General features: G+C 55.2%; 1 protein-coding gene across 4 annotated transcripts; it reads right to left on the reverse strand.

Moving 5' to 3' along the window:
- Window positions 1-17,208, reverse strand: LOC119946160 (beta-1,4-galactosyltransferase 3-like). Of its 4 annotated transcripts, none has more exons than XM_038767598.1 (8): window positions 17,124-17,208; window positions 4,468-4,564; window positions 3,650-4,069; window positions 3,049-3,284; window positions 2,090-2,277; window positions 1,535-1,657; window positions 948-1,052; window positions 1-370 (listed from the first exon to the last, which is right to left on the reverse strand). In XM_038767598.1, the coding sequence occupies exons 3-8, from the start codon at window positions 3,927-3,929 to the stop codon at window positions 220-222; spliced, it is 1,083 nt and encodes a 360-aa protein (XP_038623526.1). In that variant the 5' UTR covers window positions 3,930-4,069; window positions 4,468-4,564; window positions 17,124-17,208; the 3' UTR covers window positions 1-219. The 4 variants fall into 4 exon arrangements, with proteins under 4 accessions (XP_038623526.1, XP_038623527.1, XP_038623529.1 ...); XM_038767599.1 differs by lacking the exon at window positions 17,124-17,208 and adding an exon at window positions 13,791-13,888; XM_038767601.1 differs by lacking the exon at window positions 4,468-4,564 and having other exon boundaries at window positions 17,124-17,193.
- Between the last annotated feature and the right edge of the window lie 2,906 nt (window positions 17,209-20,114).

Consider the following 20,114-nt stretch of genomic DNA (forward strand, 5'->3'; position numbering starts at 1 on the left):
TAAAATAAATTGCACTTTAATAAGAAACCGACTGGAAACAAAGGGGGGGTGAGGACGCTGCAGCTCAGAGCCTCCCACCCCCCAGCCCTTCCGGCCCGAGTTCTGCTGGGAGAGGAGGGGGCCGCACTTCCCCCACCCCCCGCCAGCCCTGGGGAGTCTTTGGTCTGCAGGGGCCAGGAAGGGCCAGTGGAGCGGTCGCAGGGAGTGGGAGGGGAGGGGTCAGGACCGGGTCCGGAGACCACGGTCGGTGCCGATGTCCACCGTGAGGTTGGTGTACAGGGGCTGCCGCTTCTTGGTGAGCAGCGTGTACTCGAGCGTGTTCATGCCGTCCTGGCGCCACGTCCGCCGGGTCTTGGCCAGAAGGTTAAACCTGACAGAGGGAGGTCGGGTCACGGTGGCCCGCCCGGGGACGGCTTACCTGAACCTTCCTGCTTCCCCCCCCACGAGCCCAGATGTTGGTGATGAGACAGAGCAGCCAGGGAAAGGGAGAGGGACGTGGGACTTGGGGGAGTGGGAAGAAGATGGATTTGGGGATCCCCAGCCAACCTGTGGTCAGCGCTTAGAACAGTGCTTTGCACATAGTAAGCGCTTAACAAAAACCATTGTTATTATTATTATTATTTTAGCCCTCTGGCCCCCTGGGGTCTTCCCTCTCTGCCCCAAAGGGAGCTCTGGCCAACTTCCCCCTGGCAGGATCCTCCAGCACTGGACAGGAAAAGCAGCCAGCAGAGGGCGCTTTGGCCCTAAAGGATGGGCAATCAATCAGTCGTATTTATTGAGCGCTTACTGTGTGCGGAGCACTGTACTAAGCGCTTGGGAAGTACAAGTTGCCAACATACAGAGGCACCTCCTACGAGCCCAGGGAAGGGACTGGGGAGGGGGCCACAGAACCGCCCCCCACCCCTCCACCCCCGCCAAGCCGACCAGGGCTCCCCGGCCACACTCACCTCCTGGGGTTTTGCTCATTGCCTTTGTCGTGCCCATGCTTGATCATGCGGTAACGACCCAGCTGCATCGATGGGCGAGAGATCAGCATCCCACTCAGTGCCACCCTGGGGGGATCGACAAGCTGAGACCCTGCCCAATTCCTCCCCCCCACCACATTGCTCCCCCCTCCCTGCCATGTCCCACTTGCTGTCTCTCTCCTCTACCTCCTCCTGCCCCTCCGACTAGTCACAGCCCTCTCCAGCCTAATGATGTGCATCTAGCTTTATTTCTATTTATTCTGACGGCTTGACATCCGTCCACATGTTTTGTTTTGTTGTCTGTCTCCCCCTTCTAGACTGTGAGCCCGTTGTTGGGTAGTGGACCGTCTCTATCTGTTGCCAACTTGTACTTCCCAAGTGCTTAGTCCAGTGCTCTGCACACAGTAAGCGCTCAATAAATACGACTGAATTGAATGTATCCGGCCCCTCCCCAGCCCTTACCTGATGACCCCCCTCACCTCTCCCAGCCCCTGCTCGATGGCCACGTAGCGCCTCATCCCCCTCCACTGACCCCCTCCACGAGGGCGATGTCATCATCCGGCCCCCACCTGATGGCGATGTCGTCGTCCTCGCCCCCCCAGCCCCAGTAGTTGTTGGGGAAGCCGTTCATCCGCATGTAGTGTTCAGGGCTCAGGGCAGACACACCGCCGAAGTACGACTTGTACGGAAGCCTTGGGGGAGAGGGGAAAGGGTGGCCTTCGGACTCCAATCAGCGTCAAGGCCCCCGGGGTCCCACCCCGGCTGGCTCCGGTGGGCAAGAGGAAGGGTGCGGGGGGGCCAGTAGTTACCTCACAGCTGCCTACCCCCAACAGGGGCCACCCCCCACCATGGCACACCTAGGCCGCAGCGGCCCCCTCGCTCTTACTGGTCCCCCTGCCCCCGCAGAAAATCCCCACCAGCTGCTCCAGGTCCTAAGGGACCCCACCTCAGTCGCGAGTTCAGGTCCCTGGACCCGGGGCAACTCCCCCCACCTCCATCCCTGCGACCTGCAGGACCCTGGCCAACACTGGTCGCCCCCATCCCTAGGAGCCCAGCAGGAGGGGTTAGCAATGGGCCCTCGGCTCCCCTCGGCCAACCCCTCCCAATCCCTGCAGGAGCCTCACTTGTAGCCAAACTTGTCCATGGCGATGGCCACGTGCTTGGGGAAGACGTCGCAGGTGTACAGGTTGCGGTCGTCCTCGGGGATGAGGTCGACATCGTGGAAGAACAGACAGTCCCAGTCTTCATCCTTCATGGCCTCCCGGAAGCCCACGTTCAGCAGCTTTGCCCGGTTGAAGGTGTAGTTGGCGGCCTGGTGAGGGACAGCAGGGGTGTTAGGTCTCCAGGCAGGGGGACGGACAAGGTGGGGGCTGGGATGGTGGGCGGCCGGGACTCAACACCATCACTAGCAGAGACCGCTATAAGTGGTAAGTTCCTTGAGGGTGGAGACTGTCTCTCATTCATTCATTCAATCGTATTTATTGAGCGCTTACTGTGTGCAGGGGACTGGACTAAGCGCTTGGGAAGTACAAGTTGGCAACATATGGAGATGGTCCCTACCCAACAACGGACTCACAGTCTAGAAGGGGGAGACAGACTACAAAACAAAACATGTGGACGGGTGTCAAGTCGTCCGAATAAATACAGATAAAGCTAGATGCACATCATTAACAAAATAAATAGAATAGTACATATGTACAAGTAAAATAAATAGAGTAATAGAACTGTACAAACATATATACAGGTGCTGTGGGGAGGGGAAGGAGGAGAGGAAAAAGGGGGCTCAGTTTGGGAAGGGCTCCTGGAGGAGGTGAGCTCTCAGTAGGGTTTTGAAGGGAGGAAGAGAGCTAGCTTGGCGGATGTGTGGAGGGAGGGCATTCCAGGCCAGGGGGAGGATGTGGGCTGGGGGTCGACGGCGGGACGGGTGAGAATGAGGTACAACTCTCCTAACTCTACCAAACTCCCCCAAATGCTCAGCCCTCAATAGGTGCTCAGTCCACATTATTGCCGGGCTGAGTCGGGGGGGACCGGGGCGTGGGGGTGCAGGGGGCTCGGTGGCCGCAGGGCAGGTGGGGCAGAGCACCTGGTGGACGATGTAGATGCCGTAGCGGAGCTGCTGGCGCTGCAAGAAGGGGTGCAGGTGGTATAGCAGCAGCTTGAGGTGCTGCTCCCGGCCGCGGTGTGGGATGATCACAGCCGTGCGGTGCCGTGGATCACAGTCCGGGGGCTGATACTGGCCCCCCGGCTGCACCAGTGGATTCCTCTGCACGATCTCCTGGAGCAGCAGCCCAGGGGGGAACGTCACCCGCAAGGGGCCACCTGGGGGCCCAACCAGAAGGCAGAGAGAGATGAGAAATGGTCCAGAAGCCCCCCAACCCTAAGACCGGACTGCAGGGGGAAAAGGGGTAGGAAACGGTCAAGAAGCCCCACCCCGGCTCTACTGCCTGGGGTGGGAAGAGGAGTGGAGGGCAACAGCCCGACCCTTCCCATGTCTCTGGGTGGGATGAACAAATGTCAGCCCTACCCGTGCCCTGCCGGATCCCCTGAGGACCCCAGTGCCTCCCCTACCCCCAGTCTCTGGGTGCAAGGCTAAGGGGACTTCCTGGTTCTAGTGTTCTCAGGCAGCTGTCCTCTTCCCCCCGTCCCACCCCGTCCCCTCCCCCCAGCAGCGGCCCCCTCCTCACTGAGGTAGGGCGAGGTCTTGGGGCAGTAAGGCAGCTGGTCCGTGGACCTCCCGGGTGGCCGCAGGACGCTGAGGTTGGCATAGACATCTCCTGGCCCAGAGGCGTTGTGAGGGTGGCCCCTGGGCAGGGCTTCCCTGGCCCCGGCCCCGCCCCGGGTGAAGATGCCCAGAAAGTAGGTGACGCGGCGGCGGGAGCCCTCGCGGGACAGCAGTGCCAGCACCACCAGCTGCAGTCCCACCAGCAGCAGCAGGATGCGGGCCCTGGCCGGGAGCATGGGCATTCCGGGGGGCGGGGAGGCAACGCTGGTAGCCTCAGCCCTGCCCCCCCTGCCCCATCACCCACCCCCCTACCGCTGGCCCACAGGCAACACCTCCAACTGGCAGGATGGGGGGCTCAGCTCTGGGATCTGGCCAGGAGAACCTGCGGAGAGAAGGGGTAGGTTCACTGGTGGAGGTGCCAATCCCAGTGTACCCCTGGGGAGCCCCAGGTGGGCAGGTGGGGTGGCTGGGGGATGGAGGAGGACCCAGGAAGTCCTTGAACCTCGGGGGGGCGGGGGGGCGGTGGGACCTGGTGGGGCTGATCCCTGGGTCCTGGACCCCTGCACCCAACCCTCAGTAACTGCAGCCTGGTTTCTCCCGTGTCCAAGGGGGCCGTGCCTTGAGCTCACAGGGAGAAATGGAGGTTATGGTAGTGCGGGGGGGAAGCTGCAGGCTCTCTGAAGAGACCACCCCTCCCAGCCTGAGCCTCTGACCCATCCTGGAAGTGTGACCCCCCCCAACACCCTGCCCCTCAGGGTGTCCCGTTTCCTCCCAGCTCACCCCAGCTGCTGGCAGCTTCCTCTGGACACTGGCTCTCTGGAGCTGAGAGAACTGTGGGCTCCCTGACCCCTGGAAGCACGGGCACTTGGGTTTTCCCCTGAAGAATGGGATCAGAGTTGGCCAATCACAGTTGTCCTTCCCCCCCTCCCCGCTTTTCTATGCCCCACCATTCCAGTCCCCTCTCTGGTAGGGGGAGGAGGGGAGGAGCCTGAAGGGGCGGGGAGAACTCCTTTGAGGTTGGTGTCCCTATCTCAGGGTGGCGAGGCCACCCAGTTGCCCCCATCCTCCTGGGAGAAGCTGGGGAAGGGCAAGCAGCGGATGCCCTGCCATGGCAGGAGCAGAAGGCGCCCGGGAGCAGAGGGCACTTGGGAGCAGAGGGCCTGCCCACCCAGGAGGGAGCCCTGGAGGAGGAGAGAGGCAGAGGGGCCCCTTCTCTCTACCCTCAGGGCCCCTCTGGCCCAGTGAGGATGGAATTTGCCTGGGAAACAAAGAAGGGGGAGGAACCTGCTGAGCCAGTTAAGTAGGATGAAGACAGAGGGGGTAAAGGACAAACCTAGGTCCCCCCCTCAGCCCCCAAGCAGGATGGGGTGTGTGTTTGGTGGGGGGAGGTGACAGGGTGCACACAGATGCACGTGTGCAAACAGGCATGCATGCATGCACACACACACACACACACACACAGAGCCTTTCCCATCTCCCCCCATGGCCAGCAGTTGCCACCTCTGCCACCTCTGGACCCAGGCGCCCTGCCCTCCTGGGCCCCGCCCCCCCAACCTCCACCTCAGGACGTCCCATCTCCCAGACCAGTGCCCCTTCAGCATCCCAGCCCCCAGCTTGGCAGCAGCCCTGGCAAGACAGGGGTCCCCAGAAGGGCAGGGGGCTTTCCCTGCTTCAATCCCTTCTCCTCAGCTGAGGCCCTGAGGGTGCAGGGAACTGTGGGTGGTCCTGGGAGGTGTGGGCGCCTGGGTCCCCCATGTCTGACTAGCTCAAGGCCCCTCCCAACTGTCAAAGGACCTGCTCCCTCACCCCAGGCCTGGGAAGACTGCCGCATTCCAGCTAAGGAAGTTTGCCCTCTCACCACCTCCTCCGTCCCCTCGGCCTGGGGCCCTGAGGACTCCAGCTCTGAACCGAACCAGAACGGGGCTGGCGAGTTCCCTCCCCCTCACCTCCCTGCCCTCTTCTCCACTGGGCAGTCCATTCACCCATGCATCCCCTCTCCTGTACAGAAGCACAATGACTGACCCCCACCTCCATACCCACCCACGCATACCAAATCCCTTCCTCCTGCAGCTCCGTGGGCTTAAAAATAAAAATGCCCAGCAACGTTGTGCATATTTTTGGAGAGAAACAAGGCTGGGGTTACCCTGGGCCGGCTTCCCCTCCAGTCACAAAGCCGCTGAGACCGGGGGGTTGGGGGGAACGGTAGGGGCTGGGGGAAGGGAGAAGGAAGTGGCTGTTCTTGGGCAGGACTTGGGGAGAGGAGCAGAATTGTTTCCCTGGGCCTCCTCGGCCTGGGGTCTGCTCAGCTCCCCACCCACGCCAGCACACCCCAAAGCAGGAGGCGCTTTGGGAAGGAAAAAGCTAATAATCAGATTCTCCCATGCACTGGGCAGGTTCCTCCCTGCGCCCCAGGCTTATTTCTAGAAGCCACGGCGGGAAGGTTCGGGACCCCACAGGTGCTCTGATTGGAGGTCTTAATAGTGCCCTTGTTCTCCTATGGGGGGGAGGACAAGGGGGAGGAAACTGAGGCTCAAAGAGGCAGAAGGAGTCGTTTTTGGAAGAGAATGGAAGAACCCAGTCATCTTCCCTCACTTCTGCCCACTGCCCACCCTACTCCCTCCACCAGAGAGGGAAGAAGCCACCCCGCCCCCACGCTGCCTAGAGTTCTCCAAGGAGGCTTTGCAGAGGCGCTGGAAGTCTGGCTCCCATTTGTGCCCGCCCCTTGCCCCCCTCAACATCCCGAAGCCTGGGCTGAGCCCCTCCGGCCACACCCCAGGATCTGTCCCGGTTTCTGTTGACATTTCGGCTGAGCTGGCGGCGTCCAGGTCACCGCGTCACTCCACACACGACACACGGAAATGCCCCAGGGTGGGTGGAGGTGGAGGGGGCACAGTGCCCTGGTGGCCCCAGCCCCCACACATCCGCCTGCAGTACCTGGTGGGGCAACAGGAAATGCCACAGGGCTGGGCCACCCGGTGGGGGGGTGGGAGGGACAGGAAGGGGGAAATGGGAGAAGAGGGAGGAAGAATAGAGCACATTCCCCATCCGTTGGCTTTCATCCTGCCCTTGAAACTCAAAGCCAGGTAAGCCCCTGCCAGCCTGAGGTGGGGGTGCGGGGCATCTGATGCCAAGGCCCCAAGTCTTCCAATTACCCTGCAGGAGCTCACGTTACCTAACTCACAATGCTATCTATCTTCCATACCCAAACTACCTTCCCTTGACGAACAAATTTGACGCTCTCCAGGCTACCCTCTCTACTGACCCCAACTCACACACTTCCTTATCCCTTTGTCGATCTTGTACCAGTAACCCACAGCCCTGGATCACCTCACAGACTGCCTCCTTTGCTCTTGTGCACCAGCCGCTGAGCGCTGCAGGCGGAAATCTATCAGGCCGACCTCATCCGCTTCAGGTTTATCGTTACGTTTTTTAACTCTACCCTCTCCTCCGGCTGACAAAATGATCTCTCCATTCTTATTGACACCCGTTCCCATAGCACTTACTGGTTGTTCCAGACGTTTAACTCCCTCCTCAAACCCCATATCCCCCCGGCTTCACCCGTCCCTTGCTCCTAATGATCTGGCCACCTACTTTATTGAGAAAATTGAAACTATCAGGCATGATTTCCCTAAAATCTCCCCTGTCCCTTCTTCGACTCGCCCATCTTTCCCAGCAATATCTCAAGAGGAGATCTCCTGCCTCCTCTCAAAATCCACATGTTTCCAACCCCATCCCTTTTCACTTGCCCCCTTCCTCCTTCCCTCCCTAACTGCCATCTTCAACTGTTCCCTCTCCAAAGGCTTCTTCCCCACTGCTCTCCAACATGTCCATGTCTCCCCTATCCTAAAAAAATCCTCCCTTGACCCCACTGCTCCCTCCAGCTATCGCTCCATCTCCCTCTTACCATTCCTCTCCAAACTCCTTGAGTGATTTGTCTACACCTGCCTTCTCAAATTCCTCTCCTCCAATTCCACCCACTGACTCAAACTCCTTTCCTCCAATTCTCTCCTTGACCCCACCTCCAATCTGGCTTCCATCCCCTTCACTCTACAGAAACCATCCTCTCAAAGGTCACCGATGATGTCCTTCTTGCCAAATCTAATGGCCGCTACTCCATCATAATCCTTCTTGACTGCTCGGCTGCCTTCCCTCCTTCTGGAAATATTATCCAAACTTGACTTCTCTGACAGTGACCCCTCCTGGTTCTTCTCCTATCTCTCTGGCCGCTCATTCTCAGTCTCTTTCGCGCATTCCTCCTTTGCCTCCCATCCCCTTCCTGTGGGTGTCCCTCAAGTTTCAGTTCTGGGTTCCCTCCTATTTTCTGTTTACATCCACTCCCTTGGAGAAATCATTCACTCACATGGCTTTAACTACCACCTCTATGCGGATGACAAACAAATCTACATTTCCAGCCCTGATCTCTCTCCCTCTCTGCAGTCTCACATTTCCTCCTGCCTTCAAGATATCCCTACTTAGATGTCCTCCCATCACCTTAAACTTAACATGTCTAAAACAGAAGTCTTTCTCTTCCCACCCAAACCCTGTCCTTCCCCTGACTTTCCCATCACTGTAGACCATCCTTCCTGTCTCATAGGCCCATAACCTTGGCCTTATCCTCTCTCTCACTCAACCCACATATTCAATCCATTACAAAATCCTGTCGGTTCGACCCTCGCAACAGTGCTAAAACCCACCTTTTCCTCGCCATCTAAACTGCTAGCACATTTAGTCTAAGGACTTATCCTATCCCGCCTTGATTACTGTATCAATCGCCTTACATCCCTGCCTCCTGTCTTTTCCCACTCTGGTCCATACCTCACTCTGCTGCCCAGCTCATTTTTCTACAAAAATGTTCAGATCAAGTTTCCCCACTCCTCAAGAACCTCCAGTGGCTGCCCATCCACCCCGACATCATACAGAAACTCCTCTCCATCTCCTTTAAAGCAATCCATCACCTTGCCCCTCCTACCTCACTGGCTACTCGTCTAGTACAACCCAGCCTGCACTTTTAGCTCCTTTAATGCTAACCTTCTCACTGAGCCTCGATCTTGTGTATCTCACCACAGATCTCTCCCCAGCTTCCTGCCTCAGATCTGGAACACCCTGCCTCTGATCTGACACACAATGACTCTCCCCCACTTCAAAGCCTTATTGAAGGCACATCTCCACTAAGAGGCCTTCCCTTTTCTCCCATTGCCTTCTGTGTCACCCTGACTTGCTCTTTTTATTCATTCCCCGACCCCCCAACCCCACAGCACTTTAGGTACACATCCGTAATTTTATTTAATTATATTAATGTCTGATTCCCCCTCTAGACCGTAAGCTCGTTGTGCGCAGGGAATGTGTCTGCTATACTGTTCTGTCCCAAACACTTAGTACAGTGCTCTGCACACAGTAAGTGCTCAATAAATACAACTGACTGACTGAGTACCTACTGAGCACTTGGCAGGGGACAAAATACTGAGAAGCTATGATCCCTGCCCTCAAGGGAGCTTACACTCCCAGCTTTGTTGTATTGCCCTCTCCCAAGCACTTAGTATAGTGCTCTGCACACAGTAAACACTCAGTAAATTCATTCAAACATATTTATTGAGCACTTACTGTGTGCAGAGCACTGTACTAAGCGCTTCCGAAGTACAAGTCGGCAACATATAGAGAGGGTCCCTACCCAACAACGGGCTCACAGTCTAGAAGGGGGAGACAGATAAGAAAAGAAAACAAAACAAAACATGTTCAGTTGTCCACAGAGTAAAAGATGAACATGGCCGGCATGCAGAAAGAGCTGCAAGTACAAACTAACTTCATATTCGACCCCTGCAACTCCCAACCCTTTAGAAAGAAGTACAGTTACCTGGTAAGGCAGTGATGAAGTCCCGCTGTAACACAGGCTTCAAGTAAGAGTTAATGTGACCATGCTGATAATGACACATCCGTGAAATAAGATGCTCCACAAATTTAACCTCATCTGATTCAGACCACTGGTCGAAATATTTAATACACAAGTCTTTTTCCTTTTCGTAACTGCCCTCGGATGGCCGTTTTCTGGACACTATCACAGATGACAAGTAAATTTAACTTGTAGACACTAATGTAAGTTTTAGCTGGTGGGATGAAAAAAAATACCACCACCTTGATTTTCTAGATAAAGCACTTTCACTCCTCCCCAAATTCCTCATTATTCGGGTCAGTTTTTCCCACACGACAGCCCTGTAAAGTCGGGAAAGGCAGGGATTACCCTACTTCCAGGTCCATGGCTCTCATGGTGTTGGGTGAGGGAGAGGTCAATCCAGGTGTTGACCCTTCTGGGAAGGGGGAGGAGAGGGGCTACATCACAGCTCCATAGTGGGATTTGGGGGCCTGGGAGCTAAAGAGCTGGCTGATTTTATGACTGGTAATCACAGACTTTGTGGAGAAGATAACCAGGCAGTTTAAACTGTCACTTCTTGGCCAGCTCCCAACTCAGGCCCTTTCAGCTATACCCTTCCCAAGACGGCTCTCGGAGTCTTCCTGCACAGTCCTGTCCTCAGAGCTGAGCAGCTCAGACTCTCATCGTGCTCTGGGAATCGTCTCCTCCAGACCCCCTGCCATCCGCCTTCCCGGCCAAACGTTCCCTGACCGATAGGCCGGGCAGGAGGGACTGGAAACCTGGGGCCGGGGCCAGGGGAGGGGGCAGGCACCACTCTGGCCAGGGAGGACTGTGTCACTGAGGCCTGAGCCAGACAACCAGAGGACAGAGGGAGGGAGGCCTGGCCTCATCCCTGGACTTCCCAGCTGCAGGCCCTGCCGCCAACCTAATAATGATAGTATTTCTCATGCGCTTACTATGTGCCAGGCACTGTTCTAAGCGCTGGGATAGATACAGGGTAATCAGGTTGTCCCACATGGGGCTCACGGTCTTAATCCCCATTTTACAGATGAGGTCACTGAGGCCCAGGGAAATGAAGTTACTTGCCCAAAGTCATACAGCTGACAAGTGGCAGATCCGGAATTAGAACCCACGACCTCTGACTCCCAAGCCCAGGCTCTTTCCACTAAGCCACGCTGCTTCTGGACACTCATCATGGGCAAGGGAATGGGTCTGTTTACAGTTATACTATACTCTACCAAGTGCTTAGTACAGTGCTTTCCAGTCATTCATTCATTCAATCGTATTTATTGAGCGCTTACTGTGTGCAGAGCACTGCACTAAGCGCTTGGGAAGTCCAAGTTGGCAACATATAGAGATGGTCCCTACCCAACAGCGGGCTCACAGTCTAGAAGGGGGAGACAGACAACAAAACAAAACATATTAACAAAATAAAATAAATAGAATAAATATGTACAAGTAAAAAAAATAGAGTAATAAATACATACAAACATATATACATATATACAGGTGCTGCAGGGAGGGGAAGGAGGATGGTGAGGAGGGGGAGAGGAAGTAGGGGGCTCAGTCTGGGAAGGCCTCCTGGAGGAGGTGAGCTCTTGGTAGGGCTTTGAATGGAGGAAGAGAGCTAGCTTGGCGGATGTCGGGAGGGAGGGCATTCCAGGCCAGGGTGATGATGTGGGCCGGGGGTCGACGGCGGGACAGGCGAGAACGAGGCATAGTGAGGAGATTAGCGGCAGAGGAGCAGAGGGTGCGGGGTGGGCTGGAGAAGGAGAGAAGGGAGGTGAGGTAGGAGGGGGCGAGGTGATGGACAGCCTTGAAGCCCAGGGTGAGGAGTTTTTGCCTGATGCGTAGGTTGACTGGTAGCCACTGAAGATTTTCGAGGAGGGGAGTAATATGCCCAGAGCGTTTCTGCACAAAGACGATCCAGGCAGCAGCGTGAAGTATGGATTGAAGTGTGGGGAGACAGGAGGATGGGAGATCGGAGAGGAGGCTGATGCAGTAGCACAGTAAGCACTCAATAAACATGAATGAATGACACCCCATCGCCCTCGTCTGTGAACTGACAGAGCATGGCAGCTCACTTGGTACCTCAGTGGGGGTCATGGGGATCAAAATGGCCTCCTCGCAACATGTCCCTGGCCTGCTCCCCACTCTTCCCACCTCCACCCACATCAAGGACTCCCACAGCCCCTTTCCTCTGCGATATGGAAGGCCGGGACAGAGGGGGATCAGGATCCCAGGACAATGAAAGCAATCCCTCCCTCTGAGCCCTCTGGCCCCACCCTGGAAACCATCACGGTTCCGCCTGGCTTTTCTAGGCAACCATTTTCCTCTCCCTAGGAAGAGGCCGGAGAGCACTAGCATGTCTGTCGCCTGCTGGGAATGGCAGACGGAGCCCTCCCCTTTCCCTCTGCTTCCTCGGGTGGACCCTCACCCTCAACCCCTGGGCTCCAGTTGCGTTAGAGTCCCTTTCCCAAGGTCAGAATGTCCCACCAGGCCTAGGTTTCCTGGACAGCGAGCCCACTGTTGGGTAGGGACTGTCTCTATATGTTGCCAATTTGTACTTCCCAAGCGCTTAGTACAGTGCTCTGCACATAGTAAGTGCTTAATAAATACGATTGATGATGATGATGACAGCGACAGGCCCCTGAGGAGAAAGCACTCCCATCCACTCCCTATCTGACAGACTATCACCCTCCCTGCCTTCAAAGCCCTATAAAAATCACATCTCCTCCAAGAAGCCTTCCTTGACAAGGTCATCATTTCCCCTATTCACCTGCCCTTCTGTGTCACCTGTACCTTCTCACCTATAACTGAGAAGCAGAGCGGCTCAGTGGGTAGAGCCCGGGCTTGGGAGTCAGAGGTCATGGGTTCAAATCCCGGCTCCGCCGCTTGTCAGCTGTGTGACCTTGGGCAAGTCACTTAACTTCTCTGTGCTTCAGTTCCCTCATCTGTGAAATGGGGATTAAGACTGTGAGCCCCACGTGGGACAACCTGATCACCTTGTATCCTCCCCAGCGCTTAGAACAGTGCTTTGCACCTAGTAAGCGCTTAACAAATGCCATCATTATTATTATTATTATTATTATACACTTAGATCCGTACCCCTTAAGACCTTGATATTCATCCCACCACCACAGTGCTTACAGGCATACACCCTATACTCTCCCATTTTCCCTCTGATATTTATTTTAATGTCTATCTCCCCTTCTAGACTGTAAGTTCCTTGTGGGTACGGAACGTGTCTACCAACCTTATTCTAAAGTACTCTCCCAAGCGCTAGTATGGCACTCTTTACCCAGTAAGCGCTCAACAGATATGACTGATTGATTGATTGCTTCTCACCGTCTCACCCTTCGGCTCTTCCTCTCCAGAGGGTTCGACTTTCCACCATCTGGTAAGGGGAAGTGGGGGCGGTGGCAAAGAACTCCCGGAAGCATGAGCATTTCCAGCCTTATGGAAGCTGTAGCTCACAGCAGCTGTGCCAGGTTGCAGGACTCTGGAGAGAAGCCTCCTACAGTGGAGCCCGCTCAGGCCCAGGGCACCGATCCCCTCCGGCCTCAGATGGGGCCCGTGAGCTCGAGGGACAGCAGGGAGTGGGCGGACTGCAGGCTGGGGCACACCAATGTCCGGGGCGAGGGAAAACCGAGTCGCTGTCGCAGACTCGACTTCTGCCCCTTTCTCCATCCCCCTTTCCTTTCTGACTTCCTGTGTTTCCTCACAGATCCTGCTCCTATTTGACAAACCGTGTCCCCCCTCACTATACGTCGCTCACCGCACAGGACTCCGGGACCCCTTCTCTCAACCCTCAGGCCTTCCCCCCCAGCACCTGTCTCCTTCTGGGCCCTCCATTCAGGGTGGTTTTGAATGTGGGAGAGGAATTACCTAATTAGCTGGGGAAGTGGTCCCTGACTCTCTCCCAAGGGGCCCCCAAACTCTGCTCACTGGGGCTGATGAAGCACTAGAAAGAAGAGAAAATTGTCAGCAGAAGATCATAAGGTGAGAAAGACCCAAGACCATGCAGAATTTGAACTCGATTCCCCCAAAGCCACAGGCCCCAGCCCCTCCCTCACCACCACTCTATCCTTCCAGGCTGGTGTGGGAACCCAGGCATCCTGCCTCCCCCATGGGGCCCAAGCCCACTCTCCCAGATGCTCTGGAGGCATGGAGTCCTCCACCTCCTCCCTCTCTCCTCCCCTCTGGAACCCCAGTTTGCCCACTCTGGAACCAGTACCTGGGGTGGGTGAAGAGGTCCAGTTGTTGCTGCCTCTGGTCAGGACTGGGATTGGGTTTCTTGGAAGGGGACGGTAGGAGGAAAGGGGATGGAAGGGAGGAAGGGGTGGGAGGGGAGGAGGGTGCCGTTCCCAAGGGGAGGGGCCTCAGCCAACCAACCGGGATACCCCGAGCCCCACCCCAGGCGTGAGGGTTGCCAGGCAACAATCAAGAGCCTTTCGCTTGTGGGAAGGAGCCGCACAGGGATGCACTAAGGACACCCACACCACACGCACATACATACACAGACATGCCAGTGATGCACTGCCACAGACCCTTCAAAATAACTGTTATTTGTCAAGTGCTTACTCTGTGCCAAGTGCCGTACTTACTGCCCTTTGCCCAGATATACCCACACCCACCTCAGCCTCAGCAAATGCCCTTCCGCTCTCCAGCGGGGAACTTTTTACCCTACAATCCCTCATCTTGTCCAAGGATGAATTGGGGCACCACTATTTGAAGAGTGGGGCTTCACCTCACAACAGGGAAGATGATGAGATAGGCTGCCATCTGAGGCCTGTGATGGCGAATACCGGTGGAGTCTCCCAGAGAGGGCAGGGAGACCCTGACCAGGGTTCAAATCTACACACCCGTCTGGGGCTGGTGGAGCCCCCAGGAAGTACCATGGCTGAATATCCCAGCACTGCCACCAAATCGGCTCCCCGGATGAAAGGAGGGGTGGCAGGGAGGAGGGTCCTGATCCCCCAACCACTCAACGGTATTAATTCCTGCTGGGCCAAGGTCTGCCCCACCACTAATAATAGTAATAACATAATAATAACAGTGGTACTTGTGAAGTGCTTTTTATACACCAAGCACTGCACTAAGTACGGGGACAGATTCACTTGGGGCTCGCAGTCTATGTAAGAGGAAGAACAGATACTGAACCTCCAATTTGCAGATGAGGGAACTGAAGCCCAGATAAGTTAAGTGACTTGCCCAAGGCCATCCAGCAGACGAGTGGTGGAGCCAGGACTAGAACTTAGTTGACGGAGCACGGGCCTGGGAGTCGGAAGGTCATGGGTTCTAATCCCAGTTTCACCACTCGTCTGCTGCGTGAACTTGGGCAAGTCACTTCACTTCTCTATGCCTTAGTTACCTCATCTGTAAACTGGGGAGTGAGACTGTGAGACCCATGTGGGATAGGCACTGTAACCAACCCGAATTGCTTGTATCCACCACAGTGCCTAGCATGTAGTAAGCACTCAACAAATACCATTATTGTTATTATTATTATTATTACTACTACTAATCTGAATCCCAGGCCCTGATTCTTTCCACTAGGCCATGCGGCTTCTCCTCCTCACTGCCCTGCATGTTTAACCCCAATTCAGATTCCCATGAAGCCCCATTGCTGCCCACCCAGCTCTGCCTTGGCCTCCCTCCTCGGCTCTTTTATCCTTCCCCTCGGCTGGATCCAGTCAGCAGAGGCTGAGTCTTCTCCCCTTTTCTCTGTTTTCACCCATCCAACCCTCTCTTCCCCTCAGGGGAGCTCACCAGGGCCCCACCGCGAGGCACGTGGACCCAAACTGGGCCTTACAGAAGCTGGGCTGGAGGCTCAGAGGGTGGGGAGAGCTGGCAGGGAGAGGGAGAAAAGAAAATTGTTGTGGGGGGGACAGGGATGGGGACAGGGGAAGGAAAACAGCAAAACAAGAGTGGGAGGATAGAGATACTGGTTTGATGGCGGTTGGGGAGGGGGGCTAAGGGAAAGGGAGCCTAGGTGAGGTGGAGAGGAGGGGGGTCTTAAGTGGGGGGAGGCTGAGGAAAGGGGTACCTGGGGGGGAGAGCATGAGAGAAGGGGGGGCTTGAGTGGGGAGGCTTGAGGTTAGAGGGGCTGGAGGGGGGAGGCCTGAGGGGGGAAATTGAGGGTAGGGGGGCTTTGAGGGAAGGGAGGATTGAGGAGGGGGACTTGAGGAGGGTGTCTGGAGGGGAGAGGGTAGGGGGGCACCTGTGGGGGAGAGACTTGAGGAGGATGCCTGAGGGGGGCTTGAGGGTAGGGGGGCTCTGAGGTGGGAGACTTGAGGGTAGGGAGGATACAGAGGGGAGGCCTGAGGGAACAGGGTGCCTGAGGGGGGAGGCTTGAGGTTAGAGGGGTTTGAGGGGGGAGGCCTGAGGGGGGAAATTGAGGGTAGGGGGGCTTTGAGGGAAGTGGGGACTGAGGAGGGGGATTTGAGGAGGATGCCTGGACGGGGGTTTGAGGGTAGAGGGGCTCCTAAGGGGGGAGACTTGAGGATAGGGGGGCTGGAGGGGGGAGGCTTGAGGAAAGGGGGGCTGGAGAGGGGAGGCCTGAGGGGGGAATTGAGGGTAGGGGGGCTTTGAGGGAAGGGGGGATTGAGGAGGGGGACTTGAGGAGGGTGTCTGAGGAGGGGTGTCTGGGGGAGAGAGGGGAGAGAGTAGGGGGGTGCCTGACGGGGGGGGGAGACTTGAGGAGGATGTCTGAGGGGGGCTTGAGGGTAGGGGGGCTCCTGATGGGGGAGATTTGAGGGTAGGGGGGCTAGAGGGGGGAGGCCTGAGGGAACAGGGTGCCTGAGGGGGGAGGCTTGAGGAAAGGGGGGCTCGAGAGAGGAGGCCTTGGGGGGGAAACTGAGGGCTCTGAGGGAAGGGGGACTTGAGGAGGATGTCTGGAGTGGGGGGCTTGAGGGTAGGGGGGCTCCTAAGGGGGGAGACTTGAGGGTAGGGGGGTTGGAGGGGGAGGCCTGAGGGAACAGGGTGCCTGAGGGGGGAGGCTTGAGGAAAGGGGGACTGGAGAGGGGAGGCCTGAGGGGGGAAATTGAGGGTAGGGGGGCTTTGAGGGAAGGGGGACTTGAGGAGGGTGTCTGGGGGGAGAGGCTATGGGGGCGCCTGGGGGGGGGGGGGGGGACTTGAGGAGGGTTCCTGAGCGGGGCTTGAGGGTAGGGGGGGCTCCTGAGAGGGGAGACTTGAGGGTAGGGAGGCTGGGGGGGGAGGCCTGAGGGGGGAAACTGAGGGCTTTGAGGGAAGGGGGGGATTGAGGAGGGGGACTTGAGGAGGATGTCTGGAGGGGGGCTCCTAAGGGGGGGGAGACTTGAGGATAGGGGGGCTGGAGGGGGGAGGCCTGAGGTAACAGGGTGCCTGGGGGGGGGGGGGGCTTGAGGGTAGGGGGGCTGGAGAGGGGAGGCCTGAGGGGGGAAATTGAGGGTAGGGGGGCTTTGAGGGAAGGGGGGATTGAGGAGGGGGACTTGAGGAGGGTGTCTGGAGGGGCTCCTGAGAGGGGAGACTCGCGGGGAGGGGGTCTCGAGAGGGGAGGGGTGTCTGGGGCCCCGGGCCGCTCCCTCACCTGCAGGAGGAGGAGGAGGAGGAGGAGGAGGCGGCGGCGGTGGCGACCCCCGCCCGAGGTCCGGGCCGGGCCTTCTCCCGGCGGGGGGCGGGGGGCGCGGGGCCGGGGGGCGGAGGGGTGGGGGTCCCCACTTCCGCTTCCGGGGGAGCTCGGGGAGGGCCGGAGGGCGGACTAGGGGACCCCCCTCCCCTCCCCTCCTCCACCCACTCGGGCGGGAAACGGTCGGAGCTCGCGCCCCTCTCCCCTTCTCCCTCATTCGTTCATTCAATCCTTCATCCGTACGTACTGAGCGCTCCCTGTGTGCAGAGCACTGGGCTAAGCGTTTGGCCAAGCACACTACATCCAGAAACTGACACGCGCTTACAGCCTAGCTACAGTCACTCATTTATTCATCGTATTTACTGAGCGCTTACTGTGTGCGCAGAGCACTGGACTAAGCGTTTGGGAAAACGCACTACATCAAGAAGCAGTCACATTCCCTGCCCACCACAAGTTTACAGCCTAGCTACAGTCATTCATTTATTAATGAGTAGGAAAATACACATATATCAATAAACAGTCACATTCATTAAAATCGTATTTATTGAGCGGTTACTATGTGCAGGGCACTGGGCTAAGCGTTTGGGAAAATACACTACATCAATAGACGCATTCCCTGCCCGCCACGAGTTTACAGCCTAGCTACAGTCATTCATTTATTAATCGTATTTATTGAGCGCTTACTGTGTGTGCAGAGCACTGGACTAAGCGTTTGGTAAAACGCACTACATCAATAAGCAGTCACATTCCCTGCCCACCACGAGTTTACAGCCTAGCTACAGTCATTCATTTATTCATCGTATTTATTGAGCGCTTACTGTGTGTGCAGAGCACTGGACTAAGCGTTTGGGAAAATACACTACATCAAAAGACACATTCCCTGCACACCACGAGTTTGCAGCCTAGCTACAGTCATTCATTTATTCATCGTATTTATTGAGCGCTTACTGTGTGTGCAGAGCACTGGACTACGCGTTTGGTAAAACGCACTACATCAATAAGCAGTCACATTCCCTGCCCACCACGAGTTTACAGCCTAGCTACAGTCATTCATTTATTAATCGTATTTATTGAGCGCTTACTGTGTGTGCAGAGCACTGGACTAAGCGTTTGGGAAAATATACTACATCAATAGACGCATTCCCTGTCCGCCACGAGTTTACAGCCTAGCTACAGTCATTCATTTATTCATCGTATTTATTGAGCGCTTACTGTGTGTGCAGAGCACTGGACTAAGCGTTTGGTAAAGCGCACTACATCAATAAGCAGTCACATTCCCTGCCCACCACGAGTTTACAGCCTAGCTACAGTCATTCATTTATTAATCGTATTTATTGAGCGCTTACTGTGTGTGCAGAGCACTGGACTAAGCGTTTGGGAAAATATACTACATCAATAGACGCATTCCCTGTCCGCCACGAGTTTATAGCCTAGCTATATTCATTCATTTATTAATCGTATTTATTGAGCGCTTACTGTGTGCAAAGCATTGTACTAACCGTTTGGGAAAATACACTTATATTAATAAACAGTCACATTCATTAATCGTATTTATTGAGCGCTTACTGTGTGTGCAGAGCACTGGACTAAGCGTTTGGGAAAATACACTACATCAATAGAGGCATTCCCTGTCCGCCACGAGTTTACAGCCTAGCTACAGTCATTCATTTATTAATCGTATTTATTGAGCACTTACTGTGTGTGCAGAGCACTGTACTAAGTGTTTGGTAAAACGCACTACATCAATAAGCAGTCACATTCCCGGCCCACCACGAGTTTACAGCCTAGCTACAGTCATTCATTTATTAATCGTATTTATTGAGCACTTACTGTGTGCAGAGCACTGGGCTAAGCATTTGGGAAAATACACTACATCAGTAGACACATTCCCTGTCCGCCACGAGTTTACAGCCTAGCTATATTCATTCATTTATTAATCGTATTTATTGAGCGTTTACTGCGTGTGCAGAGCACTGGATTAAGCGTTTGGGAAAATACACTACATCAATAAACAGTCACATTCCCTGCCCACCACGAATTTACAGCCTATATTCATTCATTTATTAATCGTATTTATTGAGCGCTTACTGTGTGCAGAGCACTGTACTAAGCGTTTGGGAAAATACACAGTGCTTGACACAGTAAGCGCATAACAAATACCATCATCATCAACAGACACATTCCCTGCCCACCACGAATTTACAGCCTAGCTATATTCATTCATTTATTAATCGTATTTATTGAGCGCTTACTGTGTGCAGAGCACTGTACTAAGCGTTTGGGAAAATAGACATATCAATAAACAGTCACATTCATTAATTGTATTTATTGAGCACTTCCTATGTACAGAGCACTGGACTAAGCGTTTGGGAAAATACATTACATTAATAGACACATTCCCTACCCACCACGAATTTACAACCTAGTTATATTCATTCATTTATTAATCGTATTTATTGAGCGCTTACTGTGTGCAGAGCACTGGGCTAAGCTTTTGGGCAAGTACACTACATCAAGAAACAGTCACATTCCCTGCCCACCACGAATTTATAGCCTAGCTATATTCATTCATTTATTAATCGTACTTACCGAGCGCTTACTGTGCGCAGAGCATTGTACTAAGCGTTTGGGAAAGTACACAGTGCTTGCCACATAGTAAGCGCTTAACAAATACCATCATCATCATCATCAATCGTATTTATTGAGCGCTTACTGTGTGCAGAGCACTGTACTAAGCGCTTGGGAAGTACAAGTTGGCAACATATAGAGACAGTCCCTACCCAAAGTGGGCTCACAGTCTCATTATTATTAAATACGATTGATTGATCGATTGATAGTCTCAGTCATTATGCAAAATAAGGTTGCCGCTCTGACCCATCTCTCAATCAATCAATCAATCAATCGTATTTGTTGAGCGCTAACTGTATGCAGAGCACTGTACTAAGCACTTGG

This window comes from Tachyglossus aculeatus, chromosome 26 (assembly GCF_015852505.1).
Source record: "Tachyglossus aculeatus isolate mTacAcu1 chromosome 26, mTacAcu1.pri, whole genome shotgun sequence".
In the NCBI taxonomy this organism is placed as follows: domain Eukaryota; kingdom Metazoa; phylum Chordata; class Mammalia; order Monotremata; family Tachyglossidae; genus Tachyglossus; species Tachyglossus aculeatus.

What these genes read in the sequence shown, in the direction of transcription:
- LOC119946160 (XM_038767598.1), bottom strand. Translation starts at nt 3,929, where the DNA reads ATGCCCATGCTCCCGGCCAGGGCCCGCATCCTGCTGCTGCTGGTGGGA. An exon ending in CAAGACCTCGCCCTACCTCA is followed by an intron (nt 3,285 to 3,649) that starts GTGAGGAGGGGG and finishes TTGGGCCCCCAG; the next exon opens with GTGGCCCCTTGCGGGTGACG. An exon ending in AATGAGCAAAACCCCAGGAG is followed by an intron (nt 371 to 947) that starts GTGAGTGTGGCC and finishes TCCCTCTGTCAG; the next exon opens with GTTTAACCTTCTGGCCAAGA.